The sequence below is a fragment of the Schistosoma mansoni genome, chromosome 7 (assembly GCF_000237925.1).
Source record: "Schistosoma mansoni strain Puerto Rico chromosome 7, complete genome".
Taxonomy (NCBI): Eukaryota; Metazoa; Platyhelminthes; class Trematoda; order Strigeidida; family Schistosomatidae; genus Schistosoma; species Schistosoma mansoni.
The window spans coordinates 312,084-333,024 of NC_031501.1; the positions used below are offsets into that span (position 1 = coordinate 312,084).

At 36.5% G+C, this 20,941-nt stretch overlaps 1 protein-coding gene across 1 annotated transcript in view; it reads left to right on the forward strand.

The window, feature by feature from the left end:
• Window positions 1-20,941, forward strand: part of Smp_130250 (dual specificity kinase) — a gene marked incomplete at its 3' end in the record, with an annotated part of 30,601 nt that overhangs the window by 5,733 nt on the left and 3,927 nt on the right. Inside the window, exons 2-7 of the mRNA XM_018798558.1 lie at window positions 6,463-6,599; window positions 8,804-8,944; window positions 12,780-12,918; window positions 14,029-14,110; window positions 16,435-16,551; window positions 16,625-16,655. Of these exons, the coding sequence (XP_018653488.1) occupies window positions 6,463-6,599; window positions 8,804-8,944; window positions 12,780-12,918; window positions 14,029-14,110; window positions 16,435-16,551; window positions 16,625-16,655 (647 nt within the window). The remainder of the gene's footprint in view (window positions 1-6,462; window positions 6,600-8,803; window positions 8,945-12,779; window positions 12,919-14,028; window positions 14,111-16,434; window positions 16,552-16,624; window positions 16,656-20,941) is intronic.

Genomic DNA, 20,941 nt, shown 5'->3' on the forward strand with positions numbered 1-20,941 from the left:
AAATCATGAGTTGATAGAAGTTAGATCACTATGGAAAATCTGAAAGCACTGGATGACCTTTTCGTTGTATTATGGGACTCCTCAACAGTGCCTATCCACCACTTTTAACCTATAATCATATGCTCACTTGTGACTGAGTTCAAGAGATACTTACTGGAGTTCTAGTGGGAAGCAGTAACCAGTGGAGTCCAACCACATCTGTTGTATAGATATCAACTCACTGAAGACAATGGGTGAACGGATGCTCAAACTTCGTGGATTGGTTGAAGTTAGACATTAACACCGTTGGATGACGGCCGGCTCAGTAGTCTATCGGTTAAGTGCACTGGTGCGAGACTGGTAGGTTCTCGGTTCGAATCTCGCGAGGCGGGATCATGATTGGGCACTGCTAAGGAGTCCCACAATAGGACGAAACGACTGTCCAGTGCTTTCAGGTTTTTTATGGTGGTCTACCTTCAACCGAATCATCATTTCAACTATGAAAATAACTGACTGGTCTATTGCAGTCCTAAAACATCAATAGGAAGATTCAAACAAACAATACTAAGTGAATGTATACTTCACCCCATTGCACAAGCAACTGGCTATCAGGACTCAGTAGTTGAGTGGATAACGCGATGGAATTTAAAGTGAACGTTTCTGGATTCGAGTCCCAGAGTGAACATCAACTCTGGAATGTATAGACACCCAGCTGATGAGTCCCGACTCGGACGAAATACGCGTACTGGATTTCACTGCTAGTCACTATTCATCTTTGTTTATAGATTATTACTATTATTATTGCTTTTATATAAAGATGTTTTTAAAAAATGTTTTGTTGAATTTTGATTATATAAAAAACTGGCATAACATTCGGGATAATATTATAGAAGAAGATAGAAGTTATTGAATCGAATCGTGTGAGTGAGATCGTGGATATGCTGTAGTGTCGCGATTCGTTAATCGTTTACTTCGATAACTGTTATAATTCTAATCTTAGCGGTGCGTAAAATCAGAAGACAAAGGATAGCAGCAACTACAGTTTATTGTCGAATGACTCAGGTCAGAAAGTTAACAACACCTGAGCGAATATCAACGAGCGAGTGAGCGGCAAGCGAGAGAGCGAGTGAACAGGTGAACAAGCGAAGGAAACGAACGAGGAGCAAGCGAGCTAATAGCAAGCAATTACATAGGCAATTTATAGTCAAATTTAATAAGGGCACAGCAAACCAAAACAAAGGCTGATAATAATATTTGCGTGCTTACACATATGGGAAAGGAGTATGAGTCATTGAATGATATTTAAGCAGTCAACATTTCGGATAGAGTGTCATATGCTCTAGTGGTATAGCAGTGCAAAGAATATGCAAATTGTTACTATCCAAATAACGATGTCTGTTAAGTAAGTTGTAAAAAGGGCTTAACCAAAGTTGACTATAATCGGAATTGATTATAGGATGGTTGCTATAATGCATTGATTAGGTGTTTTATAGTAGGATGAAACGGTTTTCTAGTACTTTCAGGTTTTCAATGGTCTGTAATAAAGTTATGACGAAACTTTTGGTTGTTTTAATATTCACAAAGCTGATCAGTAAACCAGTTGACGTATTAATTTCATGTAATGATGTTACTCATATCTACATCCCGGTTATATTCAACTATCATGATACTGAGTGGCTGAAGTGTTAAGTTTGTTTTATTCAAAATGATAAGTATTGGGTTCGAGTCTCAATGCTATCTGTTAAAATAGTGTAAATAAATAATACTAATAAACCCCTTAAGTCTTTTTATTCATTAGCCAATTGAAGCTAGACTACGATGGAAAACCTGGAAGCACTGGGCAGCCGTTTCGTCTTATTGTGAGATATCTCAGCAATGCGCAACCATGATCTCACCGCGCGAGACTTGAACCCAAGACCTATCAGTCTTGTACGCGAGCTCTTATTCTCTAGGCCAATGAGCCGTCATCCAACGGCATTTATGTCTAACTTCAACTAGTCCACCAAATTGAGCAACATATCCACCATTGTCTTCAGTGAGTTACTATATCACAACAGACGTGGTTGAACTCCACTGGTCAATGCTTCTCACTAGAACTCCAGGAAATACCTCTTGAAACCAGTCACTAATGAGCATATGACTATTATCAGAAAGGGTGTTATAGAGATTTTAGTAATTTTATAGTAGATATGATTTCTGGTATGTTGTAATTTTCTTTCCATCATGACTGACTACACTACACTTGACATATCCGTTACATGATAGAATTGTATTTTTGCCATTGGAAACTCCACATTTCTCATGTAAGCCAGCAAAAAAAGAAGAACAAAACAAGCCTTCAATCACAGATTACAGTAGTTAGATCATAGTTCCTGCCTCATTTTGATAGGTTGTTAGGCACAAGGTATTGAAAAAAATATAATTTCATGTAACTATTTGGATTGACCAATTCAATTCGGTAACTATTTAAGCTGGTTGGTGTCCTTCTTTAGCAAGATTTTTTTTCTACGGGTTAAGGTTGCTAACCTCATACCCAAACCCCCTCTTTTATCTGGGCTTGGAAACGGCAGTAAGTCTAGATGAGCTGCAGGAGGAGTTTCAGTAAATATTGCATAATGAATATTATAAAACTCTGATTAATACAAAGTTCATATTTCAACTAAAATTTTTTACATTATCCAGATTTTTCAATCAATTAAAGATTAAATTCACTTAGTATTGCTTGTTTGTATCTTCTATTTGAGACTCGTAGGCTGGATGTACCTGCATTCCAGAGTTGATGTTCACTCCACAACTCGAACCGAGTACCTTTCACTTCAAACGCCATCGCGTTATCCACTCAGCTACTGAGTCCTGATAGCCACTGGCTTGTGCAATGGGGTGAAGTTTAAATTCATTTAGTGTTGTTTGTTTGTATCGCCCCATTGATGTTTAAAACTGCAACTGGTCAGTCTCTTATTGGCATATATGCATACTATGTGTATTGCCTCGATATTTCCTTGATTCACAAGCATTATAAGCAAAGATGGATAACTCGATGGCGTTTGAACCGAAAGGTACTGGGTTCGAGTCCCAGAGTGAACATCAACTCTGAGATGCAGGTTTATCCAGCTGACGAATCCTAAATACAACGAAACGCACGTCAAATTGGATTCCACTGCTAGTCACTATCCATCTTTGCTTATAACTAGAGATTATTTTTCAAAATAGAAAAAAAACGGAAACAAAATGTTTGTTCAATATTCATTTTTTCTTCATGAAATTGTTAAACCTGAATGATGTATCCATGTGATTCTTTTGAAAAAACAAACAACAAATAGAATTTCTTATGTAGTTTCATATTTAAAAATTCAGTTTATAATTGATTGATCACTAAGTGGTGATTAATAAAGTCATGTATGACAAATCCTTCCTAATGCAAATCGAATCCTATCGATCAAGTTGCAATATGGTTACTAGTCTAGATGATTTGACATTATTTGCACTATGTTTAGATAAGATGTTGGTTAGAGTTAGTCAACAGGATACCCTGCACTTGGGTTCTGTGCTACTTGGCACTTGTCAGTAAAGTGTACTTGTATTATTCTAGGGGGGACTAGTTGTCGCCGACGGATTCGATCCAATGTCACTTAGATTCACAGTCAGAGACGTTACCCTTGGGCTATCTGTGCCGTGACTGACAATCTGTAGGACTGAGATGTATTAACAATTAATTGATCACTGGGTGATGATCAATATCATGTGTGTCAGTTCCTTCCAAGTGTCCAATAGTAACGCTCTAACAGTGAAGCTTGGTGACACTGGATCGAATCCCTTAAGGAGCATCAATCCTCTCAAGATTACAGTTTACACCTTGTTAACGAGTGCCAAGTAGCACGAAACCTAGGTCAAAGGTTGACTAACTGTTGACTATCTCCAATTACCATCTTATATCTACAATTGTCAACATGTATACAGATGAAGATGAAGAGATGTCCCATTTTTTCTGATGTGATATTTTGAGTAGTTGGAGCAATTTACATTCTAGCTCATGCTTAGTTTGTGTTTTTTTCATCATTCTGTATAATTGTTAACTAACTAAACTATTCATATTCGTATCCCTCTTATTATAAGCTTGATTTTGACCCATGAACTATTATTATATGATTTACCGTTCTTGAGTTATCCTCAGTCTATCAATTACTATCTCCCTTATTCACAGCCACATTTGGCTAAATCTTAAAGAAATGTTGTTTCTCATTTTATGGTATGATTTGGTCTGTTTGTTTGGTATATAAGCCCAGTGTTCATATTGCAGAGGCTGTTATTGATGTTCTGGATTTCACTGGTTGAGCTAGGCAGAAAGCAGGACCGACAATTACTCTAGACTGCTCATACGGGTTTCATGTGTCATTGGTCCGATCGATAATTCACTGCTCTCTAATTGGCGGCATCGTCGCGTCATATATTAACAGGGCACGCAGGTCACAAGTTATAACATTGTATCTCAGATAGATAACTTAAATGAAGTTTTGTTCTTTGATCTGGATAGTTTGGTCATTAAGCTTTTATTACTCTCATGAACAATATAAGCACCAAGAATCAAATCAATATGAGATACAATCAAAATGAAGAGGTAAACAATAACAACTTATAGGTCAACAATAACTAATCAAGATCAATTGTGAGCAAAGATAGATAGTGGCTAGCAGTGGAATCCAAGAAGCGCGGTACTTCGTCCTATTTGGGACTCGTCAACTGGATGTACCTGCATCTCAGAGTTGATGTTCACTCTGTGACTCGAAACCAGTACCTTTCGCTTCAAACACCATCGCGTTATCCACTCAGCTACTGAGTCCTGATAGCCGCTTGCTTGTGCAATGGGGTGAAGTTTAAATTCACACTCCAGTTGCAGTCTTAAACATCAATGGGAAGATTCAAACAAACAATACTACGAAACGCGCTTCAAACTGGATTCCACTGCTACCACTATCCATCTTTACTTACAATGCTTGTGAAGTTAAGCTATATCGAGGCAATATGCACATTATGCACATATGACAATTAGAGACTGACCAGTTGCAGTCCTAACACATCAATGGGAAGATTCAAACAAACAATACTAAGTGAATTTAATCAAGATCAAGTTTGACAGGACAAGCCATGATTCGTGTGTGGGGAAATTCGAACAGTTCCTTTCTACCTGAAGTTTATGCTGATGATATTGTTCAGAGAGACAATGAAAGCTCCATGACTAAACCATCTAGCTCAATAGAACACAACTTCAACTAGATTTGACCATCTTCTTATTAACCTGGTTTACTTTTTCTTTTTTTCCATTTCAGCTGCATTAAATATCTATGGTAAGAAGCTAACATCATATGAAAAAGAGGAAATATTAAATTTTAATAAAATATGGTATCTTGGTTTATCTGCACAAAAAATTGATGCTATACAAGGTTCACCAAGTAATCATGGTTATGATGATGAAAATGGTGGATATATAAAAGTATGTAATATATATATGTATATATATTAGAAGGGGGTTTGTGGATATTATAGTAATTTTAATAGTTGAGATCATGAGTCAATTGAAGCTAGACCAACGTGGAAAACGTGGAAACATTGGATCTCCGTCTCTTCCTATTATGGGACTCCTCGGTCGAAGTACATATCCACGATCCGACCTCGCTGGAATCGTGAGATAGTAACTCACTGAAGACAATGGTGGATGTGTCGATCAATTTCGTGAATCGATTAAAGTTAGACATTAACACAGTTGGATGACGGCTCAGTGGTCCAGAGTTTAAGCGTTCGTGCACTAGACTGATAGATTCTGTGTTCGAATCTCGCGAGGTAAGTTCGTGGATGTGCACTTCCCCTGAGGAGTCCTACAATAGGATGAAACAGCAATCCAGTGCTTCGAGGTTTTCCATGGTGGTTTAGCTTTAATTGACTCATGACTATTTGCATATTTAATATTTAAAGATACTTAGATACGTAGACAGTTTACAACTATTGTCACTTGATCAACATTAGCCCTAGAAGAGCTACAGGCGGAATTAACTAAGTCAGTGTTATGAATTTTGTAGTTTACAACACTAAATTATCTTGGTCTGAATGTTATTTCAAATCAGAAAACACAGAACAGGCATTTCGTTCTAGTATGGAACTCCTCATTAGTGTACACCTACACACACACACACCTACGTAGAGATGAATTAAGGATATCCAAAGCTCAAGCTTTACGCTACTAAAACTATAACAAATGGTTAATATTTTCAACTGAGTGGATACGCACTGCTGAGGAGTCCCATAATAAGACGAAATGGCCGTCCAGTGCTTCCAGGTTTTCCATAGTGGTCTAGCTTCAATTGACTCATGATTTCAACTATGATAATTCTATTTCGACTGTATTGGTGAACAACAGTCCGTACATGGTTCGAACATATTGTCATCATTTAAACTCTTATTATTGATATACGTTTTCTTTTTTCATTTCAGATAACCCATGATCATATTGCTTATAGATTTCAATCATTAGAAACTTTAGGTAAAGGTTCATTTGGTCGTGTTATACGAGCGATTGATCATAAATCAGGATATCCAGTTGCAATTAAAATTATTCGAAATAAAAAACGGTAAGATTATTTTCAAAGTAGTATATTAGCAAACTAATGATCCGTTCACCTTCACTTAGTATTGTTTGTTTGAATCTTACCCCATTGCACAAGCAAGTGTGCTATCAGGGCTCAGTAGCTGAGTGGATAATGCGATGACGTTTGAAGCGAAAGGTACTGGGTTCGAGTTGTGGAGTGAATATCAACTCAGATGCAGGCAGATCCAGCTGACGAGTCACAAATAGGACGAAACGCGCGTCACTCTGGATTACACTGCTAGCCACTATACATCTTTGCTTACGATCCATTTACCTGCTCGTGTAGAGCTAGTTAAGTAGGTCGGTTGTCAAAGCTACTGTTTCATCGCATTCTGTAGCGTCTATCAGTAAGGCTTAACACAAGTCGAAATAAGTTAAATACATCATTAGTTTTTTAATATGTGATAAGCATACGACATTCATCTTTCACATCATCCTTTGACATCATTTACAAAGTGCAATCAAATATACCAACAATACAATAGGAACAATAACGGGGCGGATTTGTATGCATATAGCTAACAATTCTCTTTGGACCTAGAACATGACAATACCTTCATTCACCGTCCTATCGCCCTTGGCAATCCGAAAGTCATGAGAACACCATCAGGGTATACGACAGGCTAGGTACCCCCAAATATACCAACCTACTTTCTATTAAATAAGCTATGGTCAACTATAATTTCCTAGTTGAGTTAAGCATACAAAAAGGATTTGTTGGATTCCTCTCTTCACCATTCTATAGTTCTGATAAGTATATTTAATTATTTCTATCTACTCCGTTGAGCACTCCTATTTTGTAAAGGAGGATTTTGATCTGCAGAAGAGTTTGTGTTATCTATTTTTCAATGTTTATTACGTGTGAGATATCTCTACAATAGACTTCGCTGAACTCACTGAAGACAATTGGTAAACAGTTTCTCAACTTCGTGGATTGGTTGAAGTTAAACATTAACACCGTTGGATCCCTGCTCAGTGGTCTATCGGATAAGTGCTCTGGCGCGAGACTGGTAGGATCTGTGTTCGAATCTTGCGAGTGTGGGATCGTGGGTGCGCACTGCCACTGAGGAGTCCCATGATAGGACGAAATAGAGGTCCAGTGCTTCATGGTTTTCCATGGTGGTCTAGCTTCAATTGACTCATGATTTCAACTATGAAACATTATTGAGATTCGTCTAACTGATCGTTTATAGTAGACAAATTCGGGGAAACTACAAGAGTTTGGGATTAAGTTTTCAGTAAAAATCACACTCCAACGTACAGGATTAACCCATTAAATGGTCGGAAGAACACTCGATAATGTGACCATACTGTAGACATATGGATGGATAACTTCACACTGATTTACTATAATTTATTATGATTGTTATTAGAGTTGATATTTCCACTGAGATGTCTTAACTACTACTATTCCCATAACTCATTCATTACAACACCACCACCACCACCAACAACAACAATATTCACAGTTACACTTTTCCCTCTACTAATTATATACTTCTCATACTTCTGTAATGTCCTTCCTTAACCACTTCATTTATCGATATAACGTTGTGGAGACTGTTGAATCATATTGAAATCACTAACCGATCAAAATCTAGATGTTAGGCATTCGCATGTGAGACCGAAGATCATTGGTTCAAATTTTGGTTATGGATTGTGGGTGTTTCCTGATGAGAGACCCCATACAAGGGTGAAATGGCCGTCCAGTGCATCCAGGCAATAAATACATATGCGTTACACAAATCAATCGATTTGTGTGAGATCCAGTAGACTACATGAGCGCCGAAATCTAAACAGATGGTTATCTTTGAGGGCCAATCTCCGTGGTTTTGACCTAGAGGTTTAATCAACAAGGCAGTAGAGCATTGTTAAAAGATACAGTCCCATTGTAGCTAGTGACCAACAATAGGTTCATATGCCATTTGTCCCCTGAGGATCCTGTAGCCCATGTTTAGCATTGATTTGGAATCAATAATTTCCAACTCCACTAAGTGTATTGTCCAAGACAGGTTTAGATGGAGAATGTTGTTGTTAAGCCTATACTCCTCCAGGAGGCAGGCATAAAGAAGTAAGTAATTAAGTAATCATATAAACCATGAAATTCAACAATCTTCTCAAATCCACTCAATACTACTGATATACTAATTTTAGTGTTTTTTTTGTTTTATCCATTTTTTTGTTTAGATTCCATCAACAAGCTCAAGTAGAAGTAGCCATTTTAGAGAACTTGAAAAAGGCGGATCATAAAAATATTCATAATATTATCCATATTAGAGATCATTTTACATTTCGTAATCATTTGTGTATTGTCTTTGACTTGTTAGGGTAAGTTCATTGTCAACTTGTTTATAATATATTCCTTTGTGTGTGTGTGTGTGTATGTGGTAGAGAGAGTGTGAGTGATAGTTTACTAACCAGCTTACAAACTGATTTTCGCCATCACATAGTTTTATTGTAAACGGCGAGGAGTTTCTGAGATATTGGAGTTCTAGTGAGAAGCCGTGAACAGTAGAGTTCAATCAGGTCTGTTGTGAGATAGTAACCCACTGAAGATAATGGTAAACGGTGGAGCAACATCGTAGATTGGTTTTTAAGTTAGACATTAACATCGTTAGTTGCCGGCTCAGTGATCTAGTGGTCAAGCTTTCACACGAGAGATCGAGGGTCGTGGATTCGAATCCAGAGAGCACGATCGTAGATAGACGATGCTGAGGAACCTCATACTAGGACAAAACGGCCGCCTAGTGCTTCCAGGTTCCCCATGGTGGTCTAACTTCCATTGACTCAGGAATTCAACTGTTAAATTACTAAAATCTGCAAAAAAACCCTTCTGATATTAGAGTATGTTTGTAACTCAGGATGAAGATTTCGAGAGTGGTTTATTCTCTGAACAGGATGGTTTGGTCGTGAACCTCTAGACAACACCATCAGCATACACTTTTATAAGAAATGAGTAGTGAGAATTTCTTTATAATTGACTGGTTGTCTGTATTCTACCAACCTAGAATTTAGTTAGATATTCCCCATAAGTGTATATGGTTGTTGTGCAAGAGTTTGTTTCGATTATTTTCATCTTTGACCTGATCCGTGACCTCGGAGTTTTTTATCTTTATCCTTATTGGTTGATAGATCAGGTCAATGTCAACATGTCCATTAATTGGTGTGTTACCGGTGTCTTACGCTTCTAACACTCTTTTAACTTTGTACTTTTGCCAATTATGACGGAATGGTTTAGTTGGCTTAATAGAGTAGATGATTTATGTATATATCGATGTTGATATTATAATTGGGACTCGGATCCAGTAACTTTCATTTCAAACACTTAACAATGTCGAATTCATGAGTCAATTGAAGCTAGACCACCAAGGAAAACCTGGAAGCACTGGGCGGCCGTTTCGTCCTATTGTGGGACTCCTCAGCAGTGCGCATCCACGACCTCGCCTCGCGAGATTCGAACCCAGGAGCTACCGGTGTTTATTAGCCCACTGATACTACGAAGCCACTAACTTATTCAACACTTATGATGTTCAAGTCGTTATTTTCAAAGTGTTTAAGTTACCTTGTTGATCAACTTTCGTTAGCATATAAATATATGCAGTGAGGATATCCTCAATAGAGTCTCAAATAGTAACAGTGAGATGATTGAAACATACAATTGGCGAAGAAATATTCTAATTTCAAACTTAACTTAATAAACACACATATTTGAGCACTTAAAAGATGAAACCTTACTTACTTACTTTGCTTACTTACGCCTGTTACCCACAATGAAGAATAGGCCGTCGATCAGCATTCTCCAACACACTCAAGCCTGGGCATTCCTTTCTAGTTCTATCCAATTCTTTTTCATTCTTATCATGTCTGTATCCATTTCTCGGTGAAATGTGTTCTTTGGTCTTCCTCTTCTCCTTTGACCTTGAGGATTCCACGTGAGGGCTTGTCTTGTCGTGCAGTTAGGTGCCATCCTCAATCTGTGTCCTATCCACTTCAAGCGCTTCTTCCTCCACTGGAATCTAGTTTGTTCTCTCCCATAGTAGGTTGTTTCTGATAGTGTCTGACCATCGGATCCGAATTATTTTGTGTAAACAACTGTTAATAAACACCTGTATCTTCTGAATGATGGCCTTCGTTATTCTTCAGGTTTCCGTCCCATACAGTAGAACTGTCTTGACATTTGTATTGAAAATTCTGATCTTGGTGTTGGCTGACAATTGTTTTGAGTTCCAGATGTTTTTCATTTGTAAATATGCTGCTCTTGCTTTGCCGATCCTCGCCCTCACATCTGCATTAGTTCCAACTTGTTCATCGATGATGCTGCCCATATATGCAAAGAGTTTTACATCTTCCAAGTGTAATTCGATGACTTCCGTGTCATTATACTTTGGAATTGTAATTGAATAATTCCTTAGAACAACTTATTGTCTACCTGTTGGTTACAACATCCCATAAGAACTCATGTATAAATACAAACTTGACTTGTTATTTAATTCATTAACTGAAATGAGTTCTTATCAGAAGGGGTTTTTGTGGAGATTTAGTATTTTCATAGTTGAAAGCGTGAGTCGATTAAAGCTAAACCACCAGGGAAAACCTGGAAGCACTGGACGGCTGTTCAAATCTCGCGAGGCGAGGTCGTGGATGCTCACAGACACTAAGGAGTCCCACAATAGGACGAAACGGCCGTTCAGTGCTTCCAGGTTTTCCCTGGTGGTCTAGCTTCCATTGACTCACATTTTCAACTATGAAATGAGTTCATAGCATAAATCTTCTTAACTTTACTATACAGAGTTTATGGCAATAATTGAACTGTATATTTTATATCAAAGACTGTTCTTAATTAGAGTATCATTGAAAACTAGGAAACAATGGACATGTTCATCATTATAATATAGAACTCTTCAAATATATATTTATCAGAAGGGGTTTTGTGGAGATTTCAGTGTTTTCACAGTTGAAAGCATGAGTCAATTGAAGCTAGATCACCAAGGAAAACGTGGAAGCACTGGACGGATGTTTCATCCTATTGTGGGACTCCTCAGCAGTGCGACTGTAATTAGACATTAACAGCAGCAGATGTCGGCTCAGTTGTCTATCGGCTGTGTTCTGGCGCAAGACTGAAATGTCCTGGGTTCCAGTCTCGCAAAACGAGGTCGTGGGTGCGCACTACAAATGACTCATGCTTTCAAATATGAAAGTATTTATATCTCAAATTCAACCGCAGATTAAATACAAAAATTTCAGATGTCGTCGACAACGGTCATTGATAAGAACTCTAATCCTTTACTTGTTTGACTTCAGTTAACTCAAGATCTTACTCAACCACCTTTTACTGATTCATACTCGACATAGATGAACTTCATTCTTTTAATCTTCAATGAAGTTGTGGACAAGTGAGAAAATAGTCCCATACAAGGAGGAAACAGTCGTCCTATTGATCATTCTTCTGAATTCTATATATTTCATTATTAGCTTTATTCGATATTATATTTTTCGTGCAATCTAGAATTCTCAACACGAAGACGCTAAAATGCCACGTCCTAAATCAGATTGACGCCTTGCATTCTGACATAAACGAGATATAGATGAGTGTTTTTCGCAAAAATTATGCAGTAGATGACTCAACTGATGATTTAAAAATACCTTTCACAACAGGTGCATCGAGTCTGGTCACACACACAAAGTTAATTTCAACAAGTTTCTGTTTCTTATTTCTTAATCGATATTGACGATAAATATTGAATGATCACGATTTAGATGTTAGCAGTTCAAGAATCAACATCTGATTGATGTTCATTCTTTTCAATGTACACTCCTAGCTATCATGATGTCTCTCATTGTGCTCTTTACTAACTTGTACAGTGAAATTTCGTTAACTTTTCAGAAACGCACCTGAATAAATTATGCAAGTTAATAAACATAGTGATGTGTTGAAACAAATGAAAGACAAAGAACTTGTTGAAATATCTAGATGACAGGAACAGGTAGCCCATATATCCAATTAGACCGCCTTTAACTATCCTTGTTGAAGTATCTAGATGAAAAGAACAGGTCGCCTAGATATTCAAGCAGATCACCTGTATGACATCATGATAGATCATAAACTTTATTATAATTCATATGTATTCAATCAAATAATTTATCTTTTTTTTAATCTATACAGTTCCAATTTATATGATCTTTTAAGAAAAAATGATTTCCGTGGTTTTACAATACATTCATTGAAAAAAATCACAATTAAACTACTGAATTGTTTATGTCTATTAAGAAAACAAGGCATTATACATTGTGATTTAAAACCAGTAAGTTATGACCATTATGGATAAGTAAATTTTTTTAAAAAATTTAAACTACTTAAACTAATTTAAGTAGCTCAACGCATATAGCAAAAATATTTATTCATCTTTCGATATTTGTGTCAGAATTCTTTCGAAAATAATGATAATCAAATGTTAATTTGTTCTTTTTATCTGAATTATTTATCAAAATATATTAGAGGAACTTTATAGACTGATCAAAGCCTCTATCTTTAGGTACTTACTTAATTATGATACGTTCAAATCTAAGATTTCTTCATTTTCGACTTCTTTAAAGTATAAAAAGCGTAGATTTTGATCAATGATATGTGGAAACATAGCATGTGACTAAATTTATCAACCTAATGAGTTAAACAATTTTGATTATATACAGGAATTTCGTCGGATTTCTCCTGTATAACTACGGAATATTTCCAAATTTTTCGCCGGTTAATTATTTCTGTTAACTGAGGTTAGATGTTTATTGTCGTCCATAAAATCATTTTTTTTATTCAGATATATCATATATTTCGATAATGTAATAAGAAGACAAAGATTATCAGAACTATGTGATGAGATATTAGCGCAATACATTTCGAACAATCTGATCACACATAGATACTTGTTAAAAACATTTATATATAAAAAGTAGAAGGTCAACTAGACTGGAAATGGGGGGTAAGAATAGACAAGGATAATAATGACAAAAATAATGTGAAAACAATTTGACACCTAATCACTCTGGATAATAAGCCAATAATATTACCAGGGTAGGTTTGGGACTCGTCAGTTGAATGTAACTGCATCTCAGAGTTGATGTTTACTCCACAACTCGAACCCAATACTGTTTGCTTCAAATACCATTAAGTTATCTACTTAGCTACTAAGTCCTGATATCCACCTGCTTGTGCAATGGGTTGAAGTTTAACTTCACTTTGTATTGTTTGTTTAAATCTTCCAATTGATGTTTAGGACCACAATTGATCAGTCTCTTATTGGCCATATGTGCATACTGTGTGGATTGCCTCAATATGTATATATAACTTTGTTTATATTTGATTATTTTGAGAATTCTATGGATAAGAATAATTTTCTTTTAATGAATATTTTTTTTAGGAAAATATTCTTATTGGTTTGAATAATCCATCAGAATTAAAAGTGATTGATTTTGGTTCAAGTTGTTTTATTCATCAAAAAAGTAAGCAGCAATTCATTATATCATCTTAAATGATTGTTGTTTATTATGAACCATCGAATCTCTCGAGGCGGAATTGTGAATGTGCACTGACACTGAGGAGTCCTACAATAGGACGAAACGGCTGTTCAGTGTTTGTAGGTTCTCCATGACGGTCTAGCTTCAATTGATGTATGAATTGAACCATGAAATTACTAAAAATCTCTACAAAACCCCCTTTCTGATAATAATGAAATGATTTAATTTATTCTAATAAGAATATAAGTTTGTTTGTGTAAAGTTGAATAGAATATTGGCTGGTGTATGAAAATATTTCAACCATAATCTGTTATCTTAAGGAAATATTTGAGAAAATTGTTGAGGAAGTTAGATCCCCAGAACTCACCTTAAAAAGGTCTGTCATGGAGCACCAGTTCCCTCAAGATTACAGGTACACCTAACTGTCAAATGCTAAGTAGCAGGAAATCCAGATCCAAGGTTTCCTGTTGACCACCTCCAACCACCGTCTTATCTCAACATAGAGCACGCAGTGTCGAGCCACCTAGACTAGTGGCCATATTGCAAGTTGATCGATAACATTCGATTAGCAGTAAGAAGGACTAGACACAGATGACATTGATCACCATCCAGTGATCAATCAATTGTGGAAATTTGAATTTTATGTTTTCGCTTCAAAAAACGCTTAGTTGACCTATAGTTTACATTTCTCATTCAGAATTTCTTGACTGTCATTGGTTGACGGATTGTTTTAGTACGCTATTTTATGGTTCTCTCAAGGGCGTTCCTATCATTGTATGAATAAGGTTGGTTTGTGTACTTAGTGATCTCGTATTTTGTGGGTACTTGTAGAATATATTCTCTACGCCTCATCAAGACTTCTTGATCTAGTTAGCAGGGTTCGGGGGACAACGGATTAGAACTAGCCTATCGTGTTACTGTATCATTGATCTTCGTTCCGTTTATCGAGCAAAGTGAACTCGTAATAGCGTCAAGCATATGAAAAAAAGAGAAATGAAAGAGTTTTGTCCTATCTGGGACTTGTTCAACGAAATTACTTGTATTCCATTGTTTATATTTTATGTAGTGAGTCTCGAACTCAGTAGCTTATGCTTCAAATGCTCAACTCCATATTTACTAACGTATCGAATTCAAACGGTTAAAAGTTTATAAAATCCATATGAATATTTATTTATTTTATTTGTTTAAACACATAAATATTGGAACAAGGAAGCACCAGATATATATGCGCCACACAAATCTCATTTGATTTGTGTGAGGGCTGTGATACTGCCAAGGTGCCCAAACTGAAGCAGGTGGTTTTCTTAGGGGGCCACACACCGAGCCTTTGACCTAAAGGTCTGATCCACAAGGCAGTGGAGCATCGTGAGGAGATGCAATCTCATGGTAGCCGATGACCAACGATTGATTCATACACCATTTTTTCCTTCAGGATACTGGAGCCCATGTGCACCACTGGTTCGGAATCAAGGTTTTCCAACTCCACTAGGTGGATCCTCTATAACCACCAACCTCGTCAAAGCTCCGGACATTCGATTTCTTTCTCTCAATTTCCTAAACAACACCCGTGATGCGAGAAGGCAGTGAGTAGGACTTCCCTGGTAGAGGCTATATACGCGTGGCTACGTGAGAGCATTTCGAGAGGGAGAGCGGACTCTCCTCACTCTCGGCCGTACCAGGGCATTTGGGGGGCATATGAATATTTAACTGAATAGAATTACCGAGTCAATTCTCTAAAGATACCAGTATACAGATACAAATTATTGAGTTTTACTTCTTAAAAACGGGAAAAGGTGAATAGATGAATCGTTCGAGTGCGAAACTCCCCACTTTTAAGTTGTTTTTTTTAAATGAAATCCAAAACATCTTGTCAACTATATTGATGGGTTAAATTGGAATCTCGAATAATGAATTTTCATAGAGGATTAGTAAATGTAAATCTCATTGTATATATCAAAAGTAATAAGAGATAGTAAGTCAATTGAAGCTAGATCACCATGGAAAACCTGGAAGCACTGGACGGACGTTTTGTCTTACCATGAGACACCTCAGTGTCAGTGCGCATTCATGACCTCGCATTGCGACATTAGAACCGAGAACCTATCAGTCTGGCGCGTGAGCGCTTAACCTATAGACCATTGAGCCGGCCGGCATCCAATGGTACTGATCCACGGAAGTGCACAATCGTCCATCATGGTGGTCTAGCTTCAATTAACTCATGAATTCAAACTATCTATTCATCCTATCTATATGGTTGTACTAAATCTTATTCTCATCTTTTTTTTCTATTCTATATTTTAACTATTTAGCTTATACATATATTCAATCACGTTTTTATAGAGCACCAGAAATTATTTTAGGTATCACATATGGTCCACCAATTGATATGTGGAGTTTAGGTTGTATTCTACCTGAATTATATACAGGTAAGATTTAAAACTTATATATAGATATAATTGAATAATACTAATCTCTTTAACTTCATCCTATTCCATAAAGATCTTCTGCTGATGAATCTTGGAAAAGAAAAGTAGTAGATGGTAACTTTGTAGTGAACAAGAACAAGAGTGGGGAACAATCAAATATATTTATGCATAAATAACAGATTATCTCACTAAATTTTGATAACCATACAGCATCTGACAGATGCATTTCCGATAGGGAACGGAGTCAGACAAGACTGTCTACTCTGTCCCTTCCTCTTTCTTCTGGTGATTGATTGGATTATGAAGACTTCGACATCTGAGGAGAAACACGGAATACAATGGTCATTTCAGAATCAATTGGATGTTTTAGAATTCGCCGATGACCTAGCCCTCCTCTCTCATACACACGAACAAATGCAGATGAAGACAGAAAATGTAGCAGCAGCCTCTGCATCAATAGGCCTCAACATACACAAAGGAAAAAGAAAGATTCTCAAATACAACATGGAGAACACCAACCCAATCACACTTGATGGCGAAACTCTGGAAGAGGTGGAAACATTCATGTACTTGGGAAGCATCGTTGATAAACAAGGAGGATCAAATGCAGATGTAAAGGCGGGGATCGGCAAAACAAGGACAGCATTTCTACAATTGAAGAATATATGGAACTCAAAACAACTGTCAACTAACTTCAAAGTGAGAATCTTCAATACGAACGTCAAGACAGTCAGTTCTACTGTACGGAGCTGAAATGTGGAGAACTACTACATCCATCGTCAAGAAGGTACAAGTATTTACAAACAGTTGTTTACGCAAGATACTCAACATTCACTGGTTGTATACTATCAGCAACAGCGTTTTATGGAAGAAGACAAACCAGGTTCCAGCTGAAGAGGAAATTAGGAAAAGACGTTGGAAGTGGATCGGACACACATTAGGGAAATCACCAATGTGCATTACAAGGCAATCCCTAACTTGGAATCAACTTCAACCGATTCATAACAGCTATCTCACAACACTTATTTAATGTTATCCATGATATCTAACTCACTTCGAATATAGTTAAACTTTATTAAACATGGTTTCTGATTAGAACTCTTGGACATCTATATTGAAATAGATCAGGACAATCATCACAAATTCTGATGCTTACATTTTATTATAATGAACACTTCACCGTGAGCTTTATATCTTTATGTTCAACAGACACTGTCAATTTTTCCAGGGACGATAACAATATTCCATATTTTTGGTACTTTACTGACAAACTCGATGGTAGAAGTAAAATCATGCTTATAACATTGATCAATCACAGTTTTGACTTTGAGGTTGACCAGTCAGATATTTTCAAAGTTGAATTTACGAGTCAATCTAAGCTAAACCAACATTGAGAGCTTGAAAGCACTGGATGGTCATTTCGTCATAGTAAGGGACTCCTTGAAAGTACTTTCCTAGGATCCTGCATTCAGGACTCGAAACCAGGACCTCCAGTTTCGCTCGCAGACGCTTAACCTTTAGACCACTGATCTGACATTCAACGGTGTTAATGTCTAACTTCGATCAATCCATCATCTCGAGAAACACTTCATCCATTATCTGAGGTGGATAACTGTCTCAAACCCGACATAGATCAGATTACACTGTTCACGACTTCTCACTAGATTCACTCGTGAATTCAACTTTGAAAATACTACAATCTCCACAAATCACCTAAATCAAATATTTCATAAATGGACTGTCAACCAAATTGTAAAGAACGTAATTTTGAAATAATAGGATCCTAATTCTAACTTGAATCGCCTAAACCTTGAACAATAAATATGAAGCCATGAAGGGAAAACTCATTTGAATTACTACAAAATGGTGATTGCTCTTTTTATTAGAGAAATAACGTGCTTAAGTATATTTTCACTCACCAACTATACTTCAATCCAAATTATTATGTATTATTTGAACACATAAATATTGGTACAAAGAGGTACAGAACAAATATGCGACTCACAAGTCACTTGATTTGTGTGGGCTGTGATTCTAACCGGGTGCCCAAATGGAAAGAGGTGGTTTTCTTAGGGGGCCACTCCTCGAGCCTTTGACCTAAATATTTGGTCTACAAGGCACTGGAGCAACATTAAGAGATACAGTTGCATGGTAGTCGGTGGCCAAAACTAGATCCATACACCACTCGTCCCCTCAGGATACTGGAACTCATGTACACCATTGGTTTGGAATCAGGGTTTTCCAACTCCCATAGATAGATTCTCCGTATCTACCAACCCGGTTAAATCGCCAGACATTTACTTTTAGTCCTCTCAGTTTCGCAAACAACACTCGTAATTTGAGAAGGCAGTGAGTAGGGCTTCCGTAGCCATTTCAGAGCATTTTGAGAGGGAGAGTGGACTCTCCTCACCCTCGGCTATACCAGGTCATTTGAGAGCCTTCAATCCAAAAAATAAAATGCATCATAGTATCTTGAAAATTTTTTGATTTCTTTTAATAAGTTCAATTTGATTCATCAATAATAACTATCTATCTATAGGTTGCTTTTGTTACAAAATTATCTCATTTCGAAACCAGTTAGTGCTAAGTATCTGATCAGTTATAGTATAGAACTCTAAAGTTCACGTAAACGATTTAACCAGGAATAGAACCCACGTCATTGACTTCTTGATATGAACGTGCAGTTATTACAATCACCAAGTCGGTATTTAAATGTGTAATTCCAAATTCAGTACATAAGTGATATAACCAGATGATCTTTTGATCACATTTGTCACAAATATTTCACTCTTGACATACCTGAACACTGACCATGACATTATATAAGAACTTCAGGATCATCATGAAGCCAGTAACTCGTTAGATGATCATTCTAGTTCTACTTGAATAGGCTTTTGTAAGGGAAGGTGCAAATCTCTAAACAATCTAGTTCTAGGGTTAGATCCCTGTCCAGTGATTCTTGATTTTCAAGAGTACTGCAACTGTAATTATTCCGTGACGAATACAACCTACAAACAAAACCCCTTCAAACAAATAATCTACTTATATCAAATGTGTTAGTAACAACTTAATTACTGAATTTAAAGTTAGTATTACTGCTATTCTTCTTCTTTTCCCTTCCATCCATTTATAATCAGGTCGTCCATTATTTCCTGGAGAAAATGAAAATGAACAATTAGCTTGTATTATGGAAGTACTTGGTTTACCATCTGAATTACACCTTGAGAAAGCTAGTAGACGAAGAGTATTTTTTGGTAAGATAACTTCTAACTGATGTTACCTACTACTTATATCTGTCAACATAAGTAGCATACATTACAGTACTATATCATAGAAGATGTTTGATGGTATTGTACAGTGTTACTCATTGAAATTAAGAGTGGAGATATAAGGCTTGATCGTGAAGATACATTCAAGCTTAAACTGGTATGAGGTCAACTATGAGCGAATTGTTGATTAGTCCCAAATAAATATAAAATAACCATTGAATGCTTCTTGGATTTTCATCTGATATCGAAATTAGGACCAAGATTATTCTATAAAACGTAGTGCGTATTTCTGGAAGAATGTTTAAAATTATTGCTATAGGAAGAGATTGAGTATTTCCTCAAAATTGTATTTTTATCTTGACCAATTTGAGTATGTATCATGAAGCAGAGGATCGAATTTCAACCGTTATGCAACTTATACTCTCCTATACAAAGTGCACTTTTAGCCAAAACAATCTTTTGAAATTATGTTTATTTGGTCTGTAAGTAGCTCCAAATTTTCAATAGTATCAATGACAATGTTCTTATAGCTGATTAAAATTTTCTAGTTACTATCCAGACATATCACTTTCCTCGCAAGATATTTGAAAAGGTTATAGCTTGAATATCTGGAAATGAAGCCCTTTATCGAAATAACTATCCGAAATATAAAGAGATATATTTTAACCTTGAATGTAACATCCTAATCAGGTAGGAAATCAAAGCCAAATTACAAAGTAAATGCATACGAATCGTGTCGTACGGAAGTAAATGATATAGTGAGTTATATACCTATCTGTCTACATTTCATTTCTCTACTATTTCAATTCAACGACAGATTACTTAATAACGCTAAAGATTTCCAAGTCACTTTAGAGTTCTCAAATCCTAATTAAACTAAAATATGCTGAGGATATCGGTTGGCGAAAGAAAAGTTAGATTCATCTGAAGGTGAAAAAGAAGCGGAAGAGTTCTTATCAAAAAGCAACGTTTTAGAAAGGAATTTACTAGCAATCATGCTTATCCGACCGAATTTTAACGTCCATAAGGTAAGTTGTCAACTTATCATTTATAATTCTTAACGTTACAGTAGATTGTCCAAATAATTAATCAGTTTTATTATAGTTCCTTTCATACGATTT